The 23,465-nt window shown below is 42.2% G+C and overlaps 1 protein-coding gene across 1 annotated transcript in view; it reads left to right on the top strand.

Annotated features, from left to right (window-relative positions):
* Positions 1 to 10,447, top strand: part of RYR2 (ryanodine receptor 2) — a 714,060-nt gene extending 703,613 nt beyond the window's left edge. The window contains exon 104 of the mRNA XM_060035003.1: positions 8,981 to 10,447. Within this exon, the coding sequence (XP_059890986.1) occupies positions 8,981 to 9,076 (96 nt within the window). The 3' untranslated portion in view covers positions 9,077 to 10,447. The remainder of the gene's footprint in view (positions 1 to 8,980) is intronic.
* Positions 10,448 to 23,465: the final 13,018 nt, after the last annotated feature.

Here is a 23,465-nt window from a genome sequence, read left to right as displayed (position 1 = left end):
AGGCACCAGTTCCTCCCACCAGGAAGCCTGCACAAGCCTCACCCACTAGGGGGCAGACACCAGAAGGAAGAAAACTACAATCGCCTCCACACTGTGGAACTGAGTCTGCAAACACAGGTCAGAAACTACCCTGATGAGAGGGTAATGAGAGGGGAGTGTACTGCTGGGACACATAAGACATCCCCTACAGAGGGCCACTTCTCCAAGGTCAAGAGACATAACTGACCTTCCACATACATAGAAATGCAAATAGGAATTCAGACAAATGAGATGGCAGAGGAATACGTTCCAGACAAAGGAACAAGATAAAACCCCAGAAGAACAACTAAGGGAGATGGGCAACCTACCTGAGAAAGAGTTAAGAGCAATGATCATAAAGATGCAAGAACTCAGGAAAAGAATGGATGCACAGAGTGAGAAGGAACAGGAGGTTTTTAACAAAGAGTTAGAAAATATAAATAACAACCAAACAACTGAACAATACAATAAGTGAAATGAAAAATACAGTAGAAGGAACTGATAGCATAATAAATGAGGCAGAAGAATGGAGAAGTGAGCTGGAAGATAGAGTGGTGGAAATCACTGTTTCAAAACTGAATAAAGAATGAAAAAAAATGAGGACAGCTTAAGCAGCCTCTGGGACAATGGCAAAGGGACCAACATTCACATTATAGGGGTCCCAGAAGGGAGAGAGAGAGAAAGGGCCTGAGAAGATATTTGAAGAGATAATAGCTGAAAAATTCCCTACCATGGGAAAGGAAACAGTCACCTAAGTCCAAGAAATATAGAGTCTCAGGCAGGATTAACCCAAGGGGGAACACACCAAGACACACAATAATAAAACTGACAAAAATTAAAGAAAAATATTAAAAGCCACAATGGGAAAGCAACAAATAACATACAAAGGATTCCCCATAATACTATCAGTTAATTTCTCAGCAGAAACTCTGCAGGCCAGAAGGGAGTGGCATAATATATTTAAAGTGATGAAAGGGAAAAACCTACAACCATGAATGCTCTACACAGCAAGGCTCTCATGCAGAGTTGATGGAGAAATCAAAAGCTTTACAGACAAGCAAAAGTTAAGAGAATTCAGCACCACCAAATCAGCTTTATAGCAAGTGCTAAAGGAACTTCTCTAGGCAGAAAGGAAAAGGCAACAAGTAGAAAAAAAATTACAAAATGGGAAAGCTCACCTGTAAGGCAAACATACAGTAAAGGTAGGAAATCCTTCATACACAAATAGGATAACTAAACCAGTAATCGTGAGAGGAGAGTACAAATGTAGGATATTTGAAATGCATTTGAAATTAGGAGAGCAGCAACTTAAAACAATCAAGTATATATATAGACTGCTATATCAAAACCTCATGGTAACCACAAATCAAAAATCTATAAATGATATACACACATAAAAAAAGGAATTCAAACACAACACTAAAGATGGTCATCAAATCACAAGACAGGAGAACACAATAGGAAAGGGAGAAAAGACCAACAAAAGCAAATCCAAAACAATTAACAAAATGGCACTAAAAATATACATATTGATAATTTCCATAAATGTAAATGGATTAAATGCTCCAACCAAAGGACACAGACTGGGTGAATGGATACAAAAACAGGACCCGTATAAATTCTGTGTACAAGAGACCCACTTCAGATCTAGGGACACATACAGACTGAAAGTGAGGGGATGGAAAAAGGTATTCCATGTAAATGGAAATCAAGAGTAGCAATATTCAGATTAGACAAAATAGAGTTTAAAATAAAGACTGCTATGAAAGACAAAGAGTGACACAAAATAGTAATCAAGGGAATAAATCCAAGAAGATACAACCATTGTAAATACATATGCACCCAACATAGGAGCACCTCAATGTAGAAGGAAATGTTAACAGACATAAAAGGAGTAATTGACAGTAGCACAATATTAATGGGTGATTTTAACACCCCACTTACATCAATGGACAGATCATCCAGACAGAAAATCAATAAGGAAACACAGGCCTTAAATGACACATAAGACCAGATGGACTTCATTGATATTTATAGAGCATTCCATCCGAAAGCAGCAGAATACACATTCTTTACAAGTGCACATGTAACATTCTCTAGGATAGATCTCATGCTGGGCTAAAAAGCAAGCCTCAGTAAATGTAAGAAAACTGAAATCATATCAAGCATCCTTTGTGACCACAATGCTATGAGATTAGAAATCAATTATAGGAATAAAACTGTAAAACACACACAAACACATGGAGGCTAAGCAATATGTTACTAAACAACCAATGGATCACTGAAGAAATCAGAGGAAATTTTAAAAAAATACCTAGAAACAAATGGCAACGAAAACTTGACAACCCAAAAACTATGGGATGCAGCAAAAGCAGTTCCAAGAAGGAAGTTTATAGCAATACAGTCTAACCTCAGGAAACAAGAAAACTCTCAAACATCCTAACCTTACACCTAAAGCAACCAGAGAAAGAAGAACAAACAAAACCCAAATTTAGTCGGACAGAAATCAAGATCAGAGCAGAAATAAATGAAATAGACACAAAGGAAACAATAGCAAAGATCAATGAAACTAAAAGCTGGTTCTCTGAGAAGATAAAACTGATAAACCTTTACCCAGATTCATCAAGAAAAAAAGGGAGAGACCTCAAATCAGAGGTCAGAATGGACACCACAGAAATACAAAGGATCATAAGAGACTAGTACAAGCAACTATATGCCAATAAAAGGGAGAACCGGGAAGAAATGGACAAATTCTTAGAAAGGTACAACATTGCACCAGCAAGAAACAGAACATATGAACAGATCAGTCACAAGTAGTGATATTGAAACTATGCTACCACCAACCGATGGATCACTGAAGAAATCAAAGGGGAAATTAAAAAATACCTAGAGACAAATGACAATGAAAACTCGAGGTTCCAAAACCTATGGGATGCAGCAAAAACAGTTCTAAGAGAGACGTGTATAGACATGTAAACTTTATAGTTACAGCCATATAGGCTCAAGAACCAAAAAAAAACTCAAACAACCCAACCTTACACCTAACTCAACTCGAGAAAGAACAAACAAACCTCAAAGTTAGTAGAAGGAAAACAATCATAAAGATCAGAGCAGAAATAAATGAAATAGAGATGAAGGAAACAATAGAAAAGATCAATGAAACTAAAAGCTGGTTCCTTGAAAAGATAAACAAAACTGAATAAATCTTTAGCCAGATTCATCAAGAAAAAAAGGGAGGGCACCCAAATCAATAAAACTGGAAATGAAAAGGGAGATGTTACGTAGGAAACCACAGGAACACAAGGGACCATAAGAGACTAATACAAGAACTATATGCTAATAAATGGACAACCTAGAAGAAATGGACAACTTCTTAGAAAGGTACAAGGAATAAACAGAAATAGGAACAGACCAATTACAAGTACTAGAATTGAACCTGTGATTTAAAAACTCCCAAAAAACAAAAGTCCAGGACCAGATGGCTTCACAGCAGAATTCTACCAAACACTTAGAGAAGAGTTAACACCTATACTGAAACTAATCCAAAAAACTGCAGAGGAAGAAACAGTTTCAAACTCATTCTATGAGGCCACCATCACCCTGATACCAAAACCAGACAAAGATACCACAAAAAAAATTACAGGCCAATGTTACTGATGAACATAGACACGGAAATCCTCAACAAAACACTAGCAAACCGAATCCAACAATACATTAAAAGGATCATACACCATGATTGAGTGGGATTTATCCCAGGGATGTAAGGGTTTTTCAATATTCCCAAATCAATCAGTGTAATACACCATATTAACAAATTAAAGGATAGAGACCATATGATCATCTCAATAGATGCAGAAAAAGCTTTTAATAAAAGTCAACATCGACTTATGACAAAAACCCTGCAGAAAGTAGGCATAGAGGGAACCTACCTCAACATAATAAAGCCCACATATGACACATCCACAGCTAACATCACACTCAATGGTGAAAACCTAAAAGCATTTACTCTAAGGTCAGGAACACGACAAGGATGTCCACTGTCACCCCTTTTACTCCATGTTGTTTTGGAAGTCCTAACCCCAGCAATCAGAGAAGAAAAAGCAATAAAAGGAATTCAAATTGGAAAAAAAGTAAAACTGTCACTGTTTGTAAATGATGTGATATACTACACATAAAAAATCCTAATGATGCTACCAGAAAACTACTAGAGTTCATCAAGGAATTCAGTAAAGTTGCAGGATACAAAATTAACACACAGAAATCTGTTGCATTTCTACACACTAACAACAAATAATCAGAAAGAGAAATTAGGAAACAATCCCATTACCTGAATGTCCATTGACAAAGGAATGGGTAAAGAAGATGTGGTACATACATACAGTGGAATATTACTCAGCCATAAAAAAGAATGGAATAATGCTATTTGCAGCAACATGCACGGACCTAGAGATTGTCATACTGAGTGAAGTAAGACAGCGAAAGACAAATATCATATGATATCGCATATATATGTGGAATCTAAGAAAATGGGTCAAATGAACTTATTTACAAAACAGAAATAGAGTCACAGATGTAAAAAACAAATTTATGGTTACCGGGGGGAAGGGGAGAGGGATAAATTGGGAGATTGGGATTGACATGTACACACTACTATACGTAAAATAGATAATCAACAAGGACTTACTGTATAGCACAGGGAACTCTACTCAATACTCTGTAGTGACCTATATGGGAAAAGAATCTAAGAAAGAATGGATATATGTATATGTATAATTGATTCACTTGAGGAAACACAATATTGTAAATCAACTACACTCTAATAAAAAGTTAAAAATAAAAGAATTTCATAAGGACAAAAACACACAAAGGAAACAATCCCATTTACCATCGCATCAAAAAGAATAAAATACCTAGGAATAAACCTACCTAAGGAGACAAAGACCTGTACTTCGAAAACTATAAGATGCTGATGAAAGAAACCAAGATGACACAAAATGATGGAAAAATATACCATGTTCTTGGGTTGGAAGAATCAATATTGTCAGAATGAATAAACCAAGCGTCCCTAGTGGTGCAGTGGTTAGGAGTCCACCTGCCAGCACAGGGGACATGGGTTTGAGCCCTGGTCCAGGAAGATCCCACATACCGCAATGCAACTAGGCCCGTGCACCACAACTACTGAGCCTGTGCTCTGGAGCCTGCGAGCCACAACTACTTAAGCCAGTGCGCCTAGAGCCTGTGCTCTGCAACAGGAGAGACCACCGCAATAAGAGGCTCATGCGCCACAATGAAGAGCAGCCCCTGCTCACCGCAACTAGAGAAAGCCTGCGTGAATCAATGAAGACCCAGCACAGCCAAAAATAAATAAATTTTTTGAAAAATGAATAAACTATCCAAGGCAATCTAGAGATTCAGTGTAATCCTTATCAAATTACCAATGGCATTTTCAAAGAACTAGAACAAAATTATTTTTAATTTGTATGCAGACACAAAAGACCCCAAATAGTCAAAGCACTCTTGAGAAAAAAAGATGGAACTGGAGGAATCAGGCTCCCTGACTTCAGTCTACACTACAAAGCTACAGTAATCAAGACAGTACTGGCACAAAAACAGAAATATAGATCAATGGAACAGGACAGAAAGCCCAGAGATAAACCCACACACCTATGGTCAACTAATCGATGATTAAGGAGGCAAGAATATGCAATGGAGAAAAGACAGTCTCTTCAACAAGTGGTGCTGGGAAAACTGGACAGCTACATGTAAAAGAATGAAATTAGAACACTACCTAACACCATACGCAAAAATAAACTGAAAATAGATTAAAGACCTAATTGTAAGGCCGGATACTATGCAATTCCTAGAGGAAAACAGAGGCAGAACACTCTTTGACATAAATCACAGCAAGATCTTTTTAGATAACACCTCCTAGAGTAATGAAAATAAAAACAAAAATAAACAAATGGGACCTAATTAAATTTAAAAGCTTTTTCACAGCAAAGGAAACCATAAACAAAATGAAAAGGCAACCCTCAGAATGGGAGAAAATATTTGTAACCGACAAGGGATTAATCTCCAAAATATACAAACAGCTCATGCAGCTCAATATCAATAAAACAAACAACCCAATCAAAAAATGGGTGGAAGACCTAAATAGACATTTCTCCAAAGACATACAGATGGCCTAGAGGCACATGAAAAGATGCTCAACATCACTAATTATTAGAGAAATGCAAATCAAAACTACAGTGAGGTATCATCTCACAACGGTCAGAATGGCCATAATCAAAAAACTCTATAAACAATAAATGCTGGAGAGGATGTAGAGAAAGGGGGACCCTCCTACACTGTTGGTGCGAATGTTAATTGGTACAGCCACTATGGAGAATGGTATGGAGGTCCATCAAAAAACTAAAAATTGAACTACCATGTGACCCAGCAATCCCACTACTGGGCATATACCCTGAGAAAACCATAATTCAAAAAGATACATGCACCCCAATATTCATTGCAGCACTATTTACAATAGCCAGGACATGGAAGCAACCTAAATGTCCATCAGCAGAGGAATGGATAAAGATGTGGAACATATATACAATGGAATATTACTCAGCCATAAAAAGGAACGAAATAGTGCCATTTGCAGAGACGTGGACAAACCTAGAGACTGTCGTACAGAGTGAAGTAAATCAGAGAAAGAAAAAATATCATGGAATATCACTTATACATGGAATCTAGAAAAATGGTACAGATGAACTTATTTGCAAAGCAGAAATAGAGACACAGATGTAGGGAACAAACTTATGGATATCAAGGGGGAAGGGGGGGTGGGATGAACTGAGATTAGGATTGACACATATACACTACTACGTATATAATAGATAACTAATGAGAACCTACTATGTAACACAGGGAACTCTACTCTATGCTCCATGGTGACCTAAATGGGAAGGAAATCTAAAAAAGAGGGGAATTATTTCATTTATATATATATATATATAAATTCACTTTTCTGTACAGCAGAAACTAACACAACATTGTAAACCAATTATATACTCCAATAACAATTTAAAAAAAAAGAAATCCCAGAAATAAACCAACGCACCTTTGGTCAATTAGTTTACAACAAAGGAGGTACAATATACAATGGAGAAAAGATGGTCTCTTCAATAAGTGGTGCTGGGAAAACTGGACAGCTACATGTAAAAGAATGAAATTAGAACACTCCCTAACACCACACACGAAAATAAACTCAAAATGGATTAAAGACCTAAATGTAAGCCTGGATACTGTGTAACTCCTAGAAGAAAACATAGGCAGAACACTCTTTGCCATAAATCACAGCAGTATCTTTTTGGATCTATCTCCTAGTGTAATGGAAATAAAAACCAAAATAAACAAGTGGGACCTAACAACTTAACATCTTTTGAATAGCAAAGGAAGCCATAAACAAAATGGAAAGAAAACCTACGGACTGGGAGTAAATATTTGCAAATGATGCAACTGACAAAGGATATACAAAATATATCCAAAATATACAAACAGCTCCTACACCTTAATATCAAAAAAACCACCAACCCAATCAAAAATGGGCAGAAGACCTAAATAGGCGTTTCTCTAAAGAAGACATACAGATAGCCAAAAAGCACATGAAAAGATGCTCAGCATTGCTAATTATTAGAGAACTGTAAATCAAAACTACAGTGAGGTATCACTTCACACCGGTCAGAATGGCTGTCATCAAGAAGTCTACAAATAATAAATACTGAGAGGGTGTGGAGAAAAAGAAACCCTCCTACACTGTTGGTGGGATTGTAAATGGGTACAGCCACTATGGAGAACAGTATGGAGCTTCCTTAAAATACTAACAATAGAGCTACCATATGATCCTGCAATTCCACTCCTGGGTATATATCTGGAGAAAACCATTAATTTGAAAAGATATGTACCCCAATGTTTACTACAGCACTATTTACAATAGCCAAGACATTGAAACAACCTAAATGTCCACTGACAAATGAGTGGATACAGAAGATGTGATACACACACACACACACACACACACACACACACACACACAATGGAATATTACTTGGGCATAAAAAATTATGAAATAATGCTTTTTGCAGCAACATGAATGGACCTAGAGATTATGATACTAAGTTAAGTAAGTCAGACAAAGACAAAAGTCATATGATATTTCTTGTATGTGGAACCAAAAATAAAATGATACAAATAAATTTATATACAAAACAGAAATAGAGCCATAGACATAGAAAACATCTATGGTTACCAAAGAGGAAAGGAGTGGAAGGGATAAATTAGGAGTTTGTGATTAACATATACACACTACTATATATAAAATAGATAGCAACAAATACCTACTGTATAGCACAGGGAACTATTCTCAATATTCTGTAATAACCTATAAGTGAAAATAATCTGAGAAAAAAATATATGTATGTGTATAACTGAATCACTTAGCTGTACACCTGAAACTGACAACACTGTAAATCAACTATACTTCAATTTTAAAAATTAAAATAAATAATTGCGTATTAAATGTTTAAGGTTCTGCCCGAGCTATTTGAAATTCTCCCTCCACAAATTCACCTGCCATTGTTAATAGTTTGAATTTGAATGGTACAATTAAACAAAAACAATAGTTTTAAGGAACCCTCAAAATCATATATCACAAATAGGTTTTTATCATTATTATATTACAGTCAGGATGAAGATTGATTATTTATTAGTAGAAATAAATAAGACCTGGTATAATTAGGAACTATCTAAATGAATTTGAGATTATAACTATGTGTAATACACCATTATACGTATGTGACATATACATATATATGTATGTAAAATAACAAATTTGAGTCTCTTTCTATCTTATATTTTGTGGTAACACAGAGATCCTAGGGAAAGACATGTTCTTAACACATTGCCTTTACTTTTACAGGAATCTTATGTTTGGAAGATGTATCAAGAAAGGTGCTGGGAATTTTTCCCCGCTGGGGATTGTTTCCGGAAACAGTACGAAGACCAGCTAAATTAATCTCAGTCCCAGATCACCTCCGAAAACACACACACACACACACACACACACACACACACACACACGCTCTCTCTGTCTTTGTCTCTGTTCTTCTGTTTCTAGACTCTCTCTCTCTCTCTCTCTCTGTTCCCTTGGAAACATCTGCTGATTTTCTGAATTGCCAGCATTATATGCTTTCTTGGAGCAGTGAAGCTGTGTTTCTCAAGACTTGACTGTGCTTTTTCCCCCACCTAGTGTATTTTCTTTGAGAATAATGACTGAAGAATAATCTAAATTCATACAAGGACAAAATAGGAACTTTGGAAAGAAAACCATTCTGGAGACTCTCAATTGTTACACACACAGATTTCCTTCTGAGACTCCTGGAAATCAGCTTGCACTATGGGGCTTTCACAGAGAAGCGTGGCAGCCACACTCATCCGGCCTCTTTATTTCACCATCCAGAAAGGAACTCTCTAATGGTCACAGAGCACTGTAGCACTTACCAGATTGCCGTGGACACCAGTTACGAAGGGAAATAGTGCCTTACTATATGTGGGTTGAGCTATGCAGAAGATATGTGCATGAAAAAACATCTTTATTTTCCTTATGTCGACTTTTTTTCTTAGTTAGATTGATTTTTGTGAGGGTTTTTTTTTTCTTTCATGCTTTTCTTTGGTGGGGGAGGGTAAGAAAAGCAGTTTGCGTGCACCTTTTAAAAAAGACGGGTGGCCTGTCTCAGGATGAGAGGAGGTTCTTCTCATTCATCCAGATTCCCATTTCCCCTCCCCCTGTGCTCTTATTCTGGTAATGCTCTGATGCAATATTGCAACTTTATGAAATCTTTGTATGAAAACAAAAAGACTGCAAAAAATATACTTTCAAAAGAAATAATTCATTGCATGTTTATTATGCAAGTTTAAACGAACCAAGAAAACCTTCAGAAGCAAGTTGATCCACGTGAAAGAACTTTCATGATAATTATATCCATAGTAATAAAGTGTCGTGGGCTTAATTGTATATTTGGAGCCAGTGTCATCCACCAACAATGTGATACATTATGAACTTGACAGTAGTTTTGGGTTTTTCTCTTTCTTTCGGCCACCTGTGATCAGTTGTGGATTAAGGACTTCTTGTCGGGCCATTTTTTTAATATCAAAGCTGAAGCAATATCCATTCAGGGATTTCATCAGTTGCATCAAAAAACACGGATAATAATATATCAGTCACTCCATTTTGAGTCCTTTTAAATGGAATGCGAATCTTTACAAATAAAAAAGAGATTCAGAATGGAAGCAAGGTCATTTTGCAAATATTGGAGCTCTTTTATTACAAGGTCTGCTTGTTAATTTTAGAATTGTAAAACTGCTCTGATTAAACTATTTAACTTTCTCACCCTCTTTCTCCATTTCACTTATAACTGGGATGCATCAGAAAGCCTTGAGCTTGTAAGTTGTGTGTGTCTAGCGCAATCCAAACACTACCTTAAGGCCTGTCATACGTCCCTGCAGCTAGCAAGTTTTCTGCTTTTATGATTACGGACCCTCAGAGCTGTGGAGCATTTTGAATCACCTAGCTCCACCCCTGTCATTTCCTTGTCTTGGGGTCATCCAGATCTCTTGGAAACCACCAATAACAGAAAAATCAGTCGTCTCCCGAATCATTTTAATTTTTAATCAGCTTTCATTTTAAGAACTCTTCCTTATTCAGGGCAAATTCATTTCCATGCAACAATAGGGATTCATTTTCTGTCTTAATCTGGAAGAGGACTGGCACACCAGTAAGTGATATATGAAACGTTCCAATGCTAATTGAACAGGTACTGTGTACCAAGGGCAGTGCTGGGTATCTACTGTCATTTTTCAGCCCATTGGCACATCACAGCTGTGGTACTTAGATTTTGCATTTGTCTTGAAAAACTTTGCCCTTCTTCCTTTCTAGGTTCTTTGGCAGGTTAAATGGACATAAGACAGGTTCACAGGAGAAAAACAATTTTTTTATGTACGTGAGCCCCACAAAGACATGAGAGGCTCCCAACAGTGAGGCACCTGAGGCTTATGTGCCATCCTGAGCTCAGGAGAAGAGAGTGGGGTCTGGGCCTTCAAAGGGAAGGAAGACAATTCACAGGACGGTGGCAAGAGCAAATATTTGGTAAACAAGTTTTTGCTGTGCCAGGTAGAACAAACAGGCCCTGCTGGGCTCCCCCCAGCCTCCCACACCAGCCCACACTCTCTGTAGTTATCCCTGGTGATGGTTCTCTTCCTGGACCAGGTCTTCTATCTGAATTCTTTTAGACACTTAAGGAGGAGGTAAAAAGCTCTTCCTGACTCTTCTGAGGCTTGATTGACTTCAGCTCAAAGTAATCCACATGCCAGAGTGGCACATTCTGGGGAGGCTCATACTTAAACCTCTCAGTAACATTTTTATTTGGATGAAGGAGTCAATTTGTCCGTGCTGTGGGAATCCTCAGTCCTGCTCAAGGAGGTGACCTCATGTTCTGAGGAGTCTGGATAAAAGAAATGAGGTCAGCTCCACAAAACATCCAAGACCACGTTCCCCTTTGCCACAAAACACTTCAGAGGAAGCACGCAGCGGAGAGGAATAAATGTTATTCTGGGACATAAAGTCTGACAGATTCAGGTCTTCTGTTCATAATGCCAAAGTCAGAGTTGACATGAAACAACAGTACAAGTGAGAGGTGAGCGAACAAATTCCTAGTTGTCCCCTGGATTCTGCAGATTCTTGTAGACTCTCCTGATTGATGGCTCCCGGCTTTAGAGCCCTGGTCGGTGACAGACAAGTGCTCAGGGAGAAGCAGAGAAAGGCTGAATTCAGGAAAGGAAGCTTCCTTCCACTCGTGGCCTTTGGCCATCAGTGTTGGAGGAAGACTAAAGGCGCAGAGCTGGTCACTTTAGAAACTGTCACTGGTGCTGTCAGTGGCCGACAGAGGAGAAGGGTTCCTCTTTGTTTCCGTCTCAAGGCCTCAAAGGGGAAGGGGCAGATTTTCTGCATTGGCGTTATTATTAAATCTCCCAGGAAATGTTGCACGAATTACAAACACACTGGGACTCTCTACTTCTGTGATTAAGCTCAGGGCTGCCTAACTCACACTGAAGAAATGTAATCCCCTCAGAAATTTTCAAGTATTCAGACAATCACAAAGAGTATCATAATATCCTATCTTCATGTCTCTGCTTCCACTCTCTCAGCCATTTTTCTCCCTTTCTTATTTCATCTATTCCTACCCCACTTCTTTTCTATGGAAACATCTCTTCATCCTACTCCGTAAGATAAACAGCTAAAGCAGGCAGTTAGCTAGATAGGAGCAGAGCAAGGTGGGCAATGGCCTAATGGCAGGAACCACACACCTAACAGCCGGGGTCCTTGGGTAGACAAAGAAAAGTAGGAACTTCCAGACCGACAGGAAACCACACATTTTGGGGTGACAAGTGTCCTGAAGGCAGACAAAGAAAGGTGGGAAAAGGCGGGAATCTCTGGTGTCCATTGTAACCTTTTGGTCACTATGCCCTCATTACAATAAAATTAGCCTTGCATATAAGAAGTTCTTATCGTGCACCGATGCCACGATACTTCCAATCAAGGCTAAATAAGGACAAAAATCCTTCCTCCCCTCAGGAAGGTGGGGCTGATGAAAATCAGGGAAAAGAACCCCCAAACCTCTCCCTCCCAAATGAATATTCCACCTCTTCTTTTCTACATCCACATAAGAAGTTTCCCAAAGAAACTCAGGGCAGCTACTCACCGGAGCCTGGCTGCTCTCCCCTAGGGAGCATACAATCGCTTAAATAAACCCTTGCTTTACTTTCCTGACCTCCCGCCTTGTCCCTGAATTCCTTCTGCGACGAGACAAGAAATTAGCTGCCAGTATCATCTTTGGCGAGGCAGCCAGGGGAGTTCGGTAAGCCTCAGCCTCTCGCCTCCCTTACGCTTGAGAGGCGCTGCCTTGCTTCCTGCCATTCATTTCTCCCCCCTCCATTCCCTCCCTCTCTCTCTCTCTCCCTTATTGTCTGTCCCATTTTCGGACCTGCTGTTGCAAAGATGTGAGCAGGAGTCGAGCATCTAAAAGCCGCTAGGGCACTCGCCACTGGAAGACTCTCCTCCGGATGACAATAGGTCTGTCCGCCCACCTCAAGGCAATTTCCGGGCAACGTTTTTAGGCACACAGTTAAAAGCATACCACCACCCACTCCCTGCAGCTACCCTTATAGGCTTATTATTGGTCCACCTATGCCTGACTATCCTTGTCTCTCTCTGTATCCCTATCTTTTACTTTCCATTCTTTTTTCATGCCTTACTCTGCTGGAAATGGGGAAAGTGAATCTGCCAGGCATTTTCCAACCTTGCCGTTAGGTCTTATACCTCTCATTACTCGCAAGGCACGTCAGGAGAAGTTTCCAAGCATTCTCACAGGCGGCTAGGGACCCAAACCATAGGAGCTTTGCCCTCTGGGTTTGCCTTATCCACCATTTAATTAGCTGTCCTCGGGTTCAACTGTGTGGAAGTATAAAATGCAGCCTTACTCAGACTGTAAGAGAGTTCACACCGTGCCCGTGGCTGTTACGGTCCCTTCGGGAGCTCCCTTGTGCCGGGGGTGGTCTGTGTACATAACCCCTGGTGTTGGGAAGGGGGACAGTCCTGCCCCGTGCGGTTGGAACCAGCGGCGGTGGCGCTGCATCTGGGCTGCCATTCTTCTCCACTCGCCTCTGCACGGCACCCTGCATTCGGCCAGGTCCCTCCACGGTCCGTCACACAAGCGGGATCCATCCCCGCCCCCAACTCACACTGTGGGCACGGGGCAGTTCATGCTGGGGGCTAGACGCACACATGGCCACGCCCCAGGAACACATGACCCCAGTTTGCCATGCTTGCCTCCCCTGGGTTGCGTGATTGGGAGTGTTCTCACAGGGCTGTCGGGCCCTCCATCCCACCAAGTGCAGACAGAGTGCCTCCACCTTGGGCCACCATATCCCCCCCCACCCCCGGCTGGTGGCGCTGCCCACTGCATGGAGCATTCTGGGGGCGGGGGCAGGGTAGCACCCAGGCCAGGGGGTGCTGCCCACAAAAGGGAAGGGAAAAGAGAAGATTTTTCACAAACCACCTCCCTTAATGGCCAGTGCCTGTTTCCAGAAATATACCATCCTCTTAGGGAAAAAAAAGCTGTAACCTAAATAGGTCCTGGAACTATGAGGATGTCTGTTCTAGAAGTACATACCCCAGAACACAGAGATTAATCGTTGGCCATAGAATCTATAGAGAAACCTTCAGGACGGCCACTCATCCTGGGTACTGCAGACACCACGATAAGACACAGGCCCCAGTATGCTGGGGCCAGCAGGATCGCCGTATGGGGGAGTAGCTAACCCCCATTGTGACTAGTATGGAAGGGACTAGGTGGACAGGGACACCTGGAACAAGTCCTGTCCTAGGGAACTGCCACGGGACCTCCTAACGCCAGTGCACCTCTCTGTTACGGGAGCACCATCTCCCTGAAGGAATGATAGGAAACACCTCTTCCATCCCCAAGGACTGACCCCTCAGGTGCATTCTGATTCCCTAGGACAAGTTTCCTCTAGATTGTTTAAAGTGAAAAAAACGTGCTTTCTTTTGTAACACAGCCTGGCCCCAATATAAACTTGAGGACGATGAGGCCTGACCAGAAAATAGAAGCCTCAACTATAATGCCTAACATCCTACAGTTAGACATCTAAATGAACAGAAGTTCCTTATGTTCAGGCTCTTGAGGCCTAAGAGAGAACCTGGAGCTACGCAAGTCCTATGTTAGGGAACCCTGCTGGCTGGGACCCATTCAGGCTACACCAAAGCCCGCTCTAGTGGCATCTGTGGAGGAACACAAGCCCCAGACAGAAGACCCAAGCCCCACACTCTTTCACCATCTTCAGCTCCTCCCCTGCCCTATAAGCCTCTTTACCCTTCCATACCAGCAGTACAGCCAGAGCTTCCCAGCCCCCTTCAGGAAGTAGGAAGTGGGCCTCAGGGAGTTACTGGAGTCCACACCCCTTTTTCTTTCTTTTTTTTTTTTTTGGTACGCAGGCCTCTCACTGTTGTGGCCTCTCCCATTGCGGGGCACAGGCTCCGGATGCGCAGGCTCAGCGGCCATGGCTCATGGGCCCAGCCTCTCCACGGACCGGGGCACGAACCCGTGTCCCCTGCATCGGCAGGCGGACTCTCAACCACTGCACCACCAGGGAAGCCGCACACCCCTTTGTCTTTGTCCGACCCACTGCTGCACTCCCTTAGGCTGATTCTCCGAGGACCCCCGCTGGCTCACTGAAGAATTCCCGGGACTAACTCCATCCTTTGACCTTACCTGGAAGGACCTAAATATTGTTCTTTCCCACAGCTGCACCACTGAGGAAAGACCCATATTTGGGCACAAGCTCAAACATATGCCGATGGATTACATGTCACGCAACCTCACCAATGCCCTGTGGACATGACAGCAGCGCCTCTAATGGATCCCAGTCGGGACTATTGGCCAGGCCAGCCTGGTATCGCTAGAAGGGATCACATGATCCTCTGCCTTACTGAAGGGATGAAACAATGCATAATGAACCCTGTTAACTATGATATGGTTAAAGAGATCACCCAGGCCAAGATGAAAATCCAATCCTACTTCAAGCCCGATTGGTATCAACAGGTACTCTCAGAAAGTATATGAATGTAGATGCAGACACTTTTGAGGGACACATAGTATTTGCAACCCACTTCATTAGCCAATCAGCCCCTGACACTCATAGAAAGCTTCAAAAGTTTGCCATGGGGCCCCAAAGGCCTCTCAACCTTTGTATTGATACGGCCTTCAGAGTCTTTAGCAATAGAGACCAGGCTGAGGAGGAAAGGAAGGAACAGCGTGACTTAAGGAAGGAACGACTGCAGGCTAGGCTTTTGGCAGCCGTCACGACAAGAGCTAACCCACCACCTGGTCACCCCAAAAGTACTCCCAGAAGACCCCTGCCAGGAAAGGGAAATTTTTTTAGCTGAGGGAGCCCCAAACACTAGAGGAAGGAATGCCCAGGAAACAGGTCCCAGCTACACCCAGGATGCCATGCCCACACTGTAAGAAGGTACACCACTGGAGGAGGGCATGCCCCCAGCTCCGAAGCAAGTGAGGTAATTCCCCAACGCCAGTCACGGCAGTGTTTGACTGACAGGACCCAGGACCTCCCAGGGCTCCTGAGGAGACCATCATCATCACACAGGAAGAACTGCAGAAGACGTGACAGGTAAACTTCTCCAGTTTCTAGTGGACACGGGAGCCACTTACTTTGTCCTGACTTCTCACACTGGGCGCCCCTTGCCCCCGAAACCTGCTCTATTATTGGAGTAGAAGGAAGACCAAAGCTAAAACATTTCACCACCCCTCTACCTTGCACCTGGGGAAAGATACTTATAACTCACAAGTTTCTTGTCATGCCTGAATGCCCTAGACCATTACTTGGAAGGGACTTTCTCTCAGCCTTGGGGGTGACTCTTACTCTCCCTGAAAACCAAAAGCAAGGAGTATTTTTGGCTGGACTATGTATTATACGAGACATGGACAGTCCAGCCCAAAATATTCCCCCAGAAAAACTTACAGATCTACAGGCCTGGGATCAGGTAATCCCAGGGAAGGCAAAGTTTGTCACTCCTATAAAAATCACCCTAAAAGTAACTAACAACTTCCTTTCCAGGCAGCAACACCCCATAAAACCAGAGACTCCAACCCCTAATCTCAAAATTTATCAAATATAGGCTTTTGGGCTTCCCTGGTGGCGCAGTGGTTGAGAGTCCCCCTGCCGATGCAGGGGACACGGGTTCACGCCCGGTCCAGGAAGATCCCACATGCCGTGGAGTGGCTGGGCCCGTGAGCCATGGCCGCTGAGCCTGCGCTCCGCAACGGGAGAGGCCACAACAGTGAGGCCCGCGTACCGTAAAAAAAAAAAAATATATATATATATATATATATATAGGCTTTTGGTGCCATGTCAATCTCCCTGTAATACTCTAATCCTACCTGTCCTCACACCTAGTAGGGAATATAGAATGGTCCAAGATCTCTGAATCTTAAGTGAAGCTGTAATTCCTCTTCATCCAATTGTTCCCAACCCATACACAATCCTTACTTGGTCCCAAAGGATACACCTGGTTTACAGTCCTTGATCTTAAAATGCCTTCTTCTGTATACCTGTTTGCCCTGATTCTCAATACATTTTTGCTCTTGAATGGACTGACCCAGACACTAATGAGACCCAGTAATATACCTGGACTGTCCTTCCTCAGGGATTCCAGGACAGCCCAAACCTGTTTGGCAAGGCCTTGGAACTAAGGAAACTAAAGTTAGATCTGAGGGCATTATTACAATATGCAGATGACTCCTTATCTGCAGCCCTTCAAAGGAAGCTTCAGACCAAAACACTGTACAGATCTTCAGTTTCTTGGCCTCCAGGGGTATAAAGTATCCCCCCAGAAAGCCCAAATTTCCTCCCAGAGGGTCACCTACCTGGGACACGTTCTAAGCCAAGAGAAGCGCACCCTTACGACCCAGCATAAGGAAGCAATCCTCCATTTACGATGACCACACACAAAGAAACAGCTCAGAACCCTCTTAGGAAGGGCTGGGCTTTACAGGATTTGGATCCCCAGGGTTGGTCTCATGGCAAAACCATTGTATAAGGCCTTGAAGGGAATGGACACAGAACCTCTGTATTGGACAGGGAATTTACAAAAAGCATTTGATTAGATAAAGACAGCCCTGACTAGTGCCCAAGCCCTACAGGGATCCCAGATCTTAACAAGCCCTTTACTCTCTTTACCTCAGAGAAAGGAATAGCCCCGGGAGTTCTCACCCAAAAAGTAGGGCCAGTTCCATGGCTAGTGGTATATCTCTCCGAGCAATTGGACCCAGTGGCCTCAGGATGGCCACGCTGTCTGAGAGCCATAGCAGCCAGCCCTGCTAGTTGAAGAGGCCACAAAACTCACCACGGATCAACCCCTGGAAGTATTAACCCCACACCAGGTACAGGGAGTATTAGAAATTAAAGGACAACAATGGCTGACGGGAGGCTGCCTCACAAAATATCAGGCCATCCTTCCTGACACTCCTGAAGTGACCCTTAAAGTATGTCAGGCCTTAAATCCAGCTACCTGTATGCCAAGAGAAAGCCCAGGGGAGTTGTCTCATTCTTGTACTGAGACCATCAAACAGGGGTATTCCAGCAGACCTGACCTTAGGGACCAGCCCCTAGAGGACCCTGCTGCTGCCTGGTTTACTGATGGAAGTAGCTACATGTGATGGCGTCCAGAAAGCAGGGTACGCCATCGTAGATCTACGTGAGCTCGCAGAGGCTGATGCCCTGCCACCCCAAACCTTGGCACCAGAAGCCAAGCTTCTAGCCTTAGCTCGAGCTCTGAGGCTAGGAAAAGACAAGAGGATCAACATCTATATGGATTCTAAGTATGCACTGTTGGTGTTACATGCACATGCTGCCTTCTTGAAACACAGGGGACTCCTGACTGCATGGGGCTCCCCAATCCAGCACTGCCAGGAGATCTTGGAACTCCTACAGGCAGTACAAGACCCTAAGGAAATGGCAGTTATCCACTCTAAGAGATACCAGAAGGGAAATTCACACTAGTAAAAGCAAATAACCTGGCTGACAAGACAGCACAGAGTGCAGCTCTTAAAACCCCTTCAACTCAGGTTACCTTACTCCCTCCATGTACCAACCCCCAGCCTGCTTTTGCCACCCAGTATATAAATAAGGAAATAAAGTAGGCTAGAACTAGGGGATATCAAAAGGGCCCCGAGGGATGGTGGATTAAGGAACATACAATAATGCTGCCCAGAGCATTACAATGGAAAATTTTAAAGGCACTCCATGATTCCTCTCATCTGGGGAGGGATGCTTTGACTAGCCTGGCGGAAAAAGCTTTTTCTGGCATAGGCCTTTCTCAGACTATCTTAGAAATCACAAAGGCCTGTAACATATGCTACCGTAACAGCCCAGAGGGAAAACAGGCCCCCACCCCTCCTCCAGCCCATCCAAAGAAGAGGAACTTATCTGGGAGAAGACTTTACCCAGATGAAATCCTCCCAGGGAGATAAATACCTCCTAATTTTTATTGGCACTTTTACTGGGTGGAAGGATGCCTTTCCAACAAGGAACAGAGAGCTTAGGAAGGTAACTGAAGGCATTATGAAAGAAAATAATTCCTTGGTTCACACTTCAACGGTCTTTACAAAGTGATAATGGCCCCTCTTTTGTGGCTAAGATTACACAACAAATCTCTACTGCCCTAGGCATTTGCTACCACCTCCATGCTGGCTGGAGGCCTCAATCATCAGGGAAAATAGAAAGGGCAATCAACTTTAAAAAAGAATCCTGCCTGTGTTTTCCTCTAGGAGTTTTATAATATCTGGTCTTAAATTAGGTCTTTAATCCATTTTGAGTTTATTTTTGTGTGTGGTATTAGAGAATGTTCTAATTTCATTCTTTTCATGTAGCTTTCAAGTTTTCCCAACACGATTTATTGAAGATACTTCTTTTCTCCATCGTATATTCTTGCCTCCTTTGTCATAGATTAATTGACCATAGGTGTGTGGGTTTATTTCTGGACTTTCTATCCTGTTCCATTGATCTATATGTCTGTTTTTTGTGCCAGTACCATACTGTTTTGATTACTGTAGTTCTGTAGTATAGTCTGAAATCAGGGAGCCTGATTCCTCCAGGTCTGTTTCTCTTTCTCAAGATTGCTTTGGCTATACAGGGTCTTTTGTGTTTCCATACAAATTTAAAAATATTTTGTTCTAGTTCTGTGAAAAAGCCATTGGTAATTTGATAGGAATTGTACTGAACCTGTAGATTGCCTTGGGTAGTTTAGTCATTTTGACAATATTGATTCTTCCAATTCAAGAACAGGGTATATCTTTCCATCTTTTTCTGTCATCTTCAATTTCTTTCGAAAAATAAACAAGTGGGACCTAATTAAACTTAAAAGCTTTTGCACAGTGAAAGAAACCATAAACAAAACTAAAAGACAACCTACACAATGGAAGAAAATATTTGAAAATAATGTGACCTACAAGGGCTTAATTTCCAAAATACACAAACAGCTCATTCAGCTCAATATCAAAATAAAGCAAACAATTTAAAGACCCAAATAGACATTTCTCCAAAGAAGATATACAAATGGCCAAAGGACACATGAAAAGATGCTCAACATCACTAATTATTAGAGAAGTTAAAATCAAAACTACAATGAGGTATCACCTCACACTGGTCAGAATGGCCATCATTAAAAAGGCTACAAATAATTTCTGGAGAGGATGTAGAGAAAAAGGAAACCTCCTATACTCTTGCTGGGAATGCAAGTTGGTACAGTCACTATGGAGAAAAGTATGGAGGTTCTGTAAAAAGCCAAAATATAGCTACCAGATGATCCTGCAATCCCACTCCTGGTCATATATCTGGAGAAAACCCTAATTCCAAAAGATACCTGCATCCCAATGTTCATTGAACCATGATTGACAATAGCCAAGACATGGAAGTAACCTAAATGTCTATCAACAGATGAATGGATAAGGAAGACGTGGTACAGATATACAATGGAATACTATTCAGCCATCAAAAGAATGAAATAATACCATTTGCAGCAACATGGATGGACCTAGATTACCATAATAACTGAAGTAAGCCAGATAGAGAAAGACAAATATGATATGATATTGCTTATATGTGGAATCTTAGAAAAAGTATACAAATGAACTTTCATACAAAACAGAAACAGACCCACAGACATAGAAAACACACTTATGGTTATCAAAGGGGAAAGCTGGGGCGGCGGGGGAGGAGGGATAAATAGTAGTTTGGGACTAATGAAAAACACTACTATATATAAAATAGATAACAACAAATACCTACTATATAGTACAGGGAACTATACTCAATATTTTGTAATAACCTATAAGGGAAAATAATCTGAAAAAAAACATATATATGTATATATAACTGAATCACTTTGCCCTACACCTGAAACTAACACAACATTGTAAATCAACTACATTTCAATGAAAAAGAAAGAAAAAAAAGAAAAAGAAAAAAGAATGCTGGTTAAGCTTTGTCAAGAGACATGAGAACCTTGGACAAAGCTTTTACCCATAGCCCTCCTGAGAACCAGGGTCACACCTGAAACAGGGCTAAAGGCTCAGCCCCTTTGAAATGACTTAAGCCCCTTTTATCCTCTGATATCTTGGTAGACACCAAAACCAGTGAATTCATTAGGTAACTAATTAATCTCCAGCAAGTCCAAATGACGATTTCAGAATATGGAAATCAGGTTTTGCCAGCCCCCAGCCAGGAAACAGGCTCCATGCAGGTTCAGCCAGGAGATTCTGTCTTCCTAAAAACATGGAGAGAAGGGTCCCCGTCTCACCAATTACTGCCCGACTGGAAAGGGCCTTACTATGTCCTTCTCAGCACTCCTACTGTAGTAAAACTACAGGGGTCACTAGTTGGGTGCACCTTCCTAGAATTAAACCTACCCCTCCCCCTGAGTCTTCACAGGACATGGAGGACCTTGGATGGCCAAAAGAGTCCAGGTGGATGCGAGAGCCTCTTCAGGACCTGAAGCTCTTACTCAGGAAGGACAAAGAAACGTCACAGATCCAAGGCTGATTACCCAGAGCCACTAGTTTCTTTTTTGCCCTCTGATACCCCAGTCCACCCACAAAATAACCAAAATACTGTGGAGGATTTGCATACTTGTTGTCCTCCTCGATCTCCTCCTCGCTCTTGGAATCTTTTATGAGTATTGCTTTAGCTCTGCACCTATACCCAAGAGGGAAGTCCTCTGTCCAGGCTGGGTTTGATAAGACCTGCCAAAAACCCAAAGATGGCCCGCAGCCTTTTTTTCTCCTTCTGAAAGATGCTAGGGACCCTACCCCCGCTCTTACTTGTTCTCTTCTTACCTATCCAATCTCTTTGGTCCCAAGACTTAACATGGAAAGATAACAGAATAGTCAATAACTCCTGGGTTATTGCTAAAGGGTAAAATCTCAATCTCTCTTGGGTTTGCCATCCCCAACCCACCACCCCAGGAGACATTAGTTCCAGCCTCAAGGCCTACGCAGTCAACAGCCATACTGTATTCTCAGCTTTTAACCAATCTTCTTTTAATTACCCCAGGCAAGGTTTTTCCTTAATCCTTACATGGGAAAGGCCACCTCCGCTCTGTTACCGCATGACACCTCCCCATTCAAGGGCTATAAATATCACCAAAACCTCCCTAATCTGCAATCAGACCTTAGGATGCACACCTTGTCACAGCAATACTCAGCGGAGACACACAGACCCCTCTTCAGCCCTTAAGCCTCTAACACAAGCCTAAGCCTGTCGTTGCATAACTTTAAGCCTATAAATTGGAGTGATATAGTGCGCCAGCCTCTTTACATTTCATCTGCACCCCTAACAAAACCCATGTATGCATGACAGCTCACTAACTAATGCCAACGGAACTGCTTGTGCTAGCTATTATATCAGACCCTTACCATGACTATCCCTGAATACAGACCTCACCCTGGACACTCCAAACCAGGGACCAAATCCAAAAAATGCAGATGGGACCTCTCCACAACTGTCTCCCGCCTCCCAGAACTTTTCTCCAGCTGTATAAGCAAACCAATGACGCTGCTTTACCAGCACCGCCTGGATTATTATGCCTATGAGGGACCTCACCATAACCAAGGCCGCTGCTCTCTCACACCGAGACGCCACACTTCATTATGGGGACTACACCTTGGGAACGATGGCTCCAGCCCAAATAACCATCCTCAGTGTGGCCCATGTGAGACAAAAAAGGGCCTTTGGTTTGGTGCTAGCAGGAAATATGGGGACCCGAGGTGAAGCTGCCCTTTGGGGAAAATTTACCTACAATGAGGCAACCCTGACGTATCTAACCTCCTCCCTGGACAGCACACTAAAGAGAACTGGAGACTCTCTCACACTCTTACAAAAATCCCTAGATTCCCTGGCAGAGGTGGCCTTCAACAACCATCGAGCCCTAGACTATCTCCTAGCAAGCCAAGGAGGGGTTTGTGCTATCATAAATAAAACATGCTACATATATATTAATGTCACAGGAGAAGTAAGTGTTCAAGAAATCTATGGTCAAGGAAAGCAGGTATAATCAAGGGAAGTATAATCAAGGGAAGCAGGAATGGACTGAGACCCTAACGGGATGGTTTCCAGGATATACTTGGCTTCTTCCATTTCTAGGCCCATCTATATTTCTCATCTTTCTCCTTGGTCCTTGTATTTTTAACCACCTAGCTAAACGTCTATCCTCTAGGATACAACAACTCCAACTTCAAATAATGCTATGCCAGGGATTT

The sequence above is a fragment of the Delphinus delphis genome, chromosome 16 (genome assembly GCF_949987515.2).
Source record: "Delphinus delphis chromosome 16, mDelDel1.2, whole genome shotgun sequence".
NCBI classification, from domain to species: Eukaryota; Metazoa; Chordata; class Mammalia; order Artiodactyla; family Delphinidae; genus Delphinus; species Delphinus delphis.
Note: the sequence above shows the minus strand (reverse complement) of the source record. Positions and strands in the feature narration are given on the sequence as shown.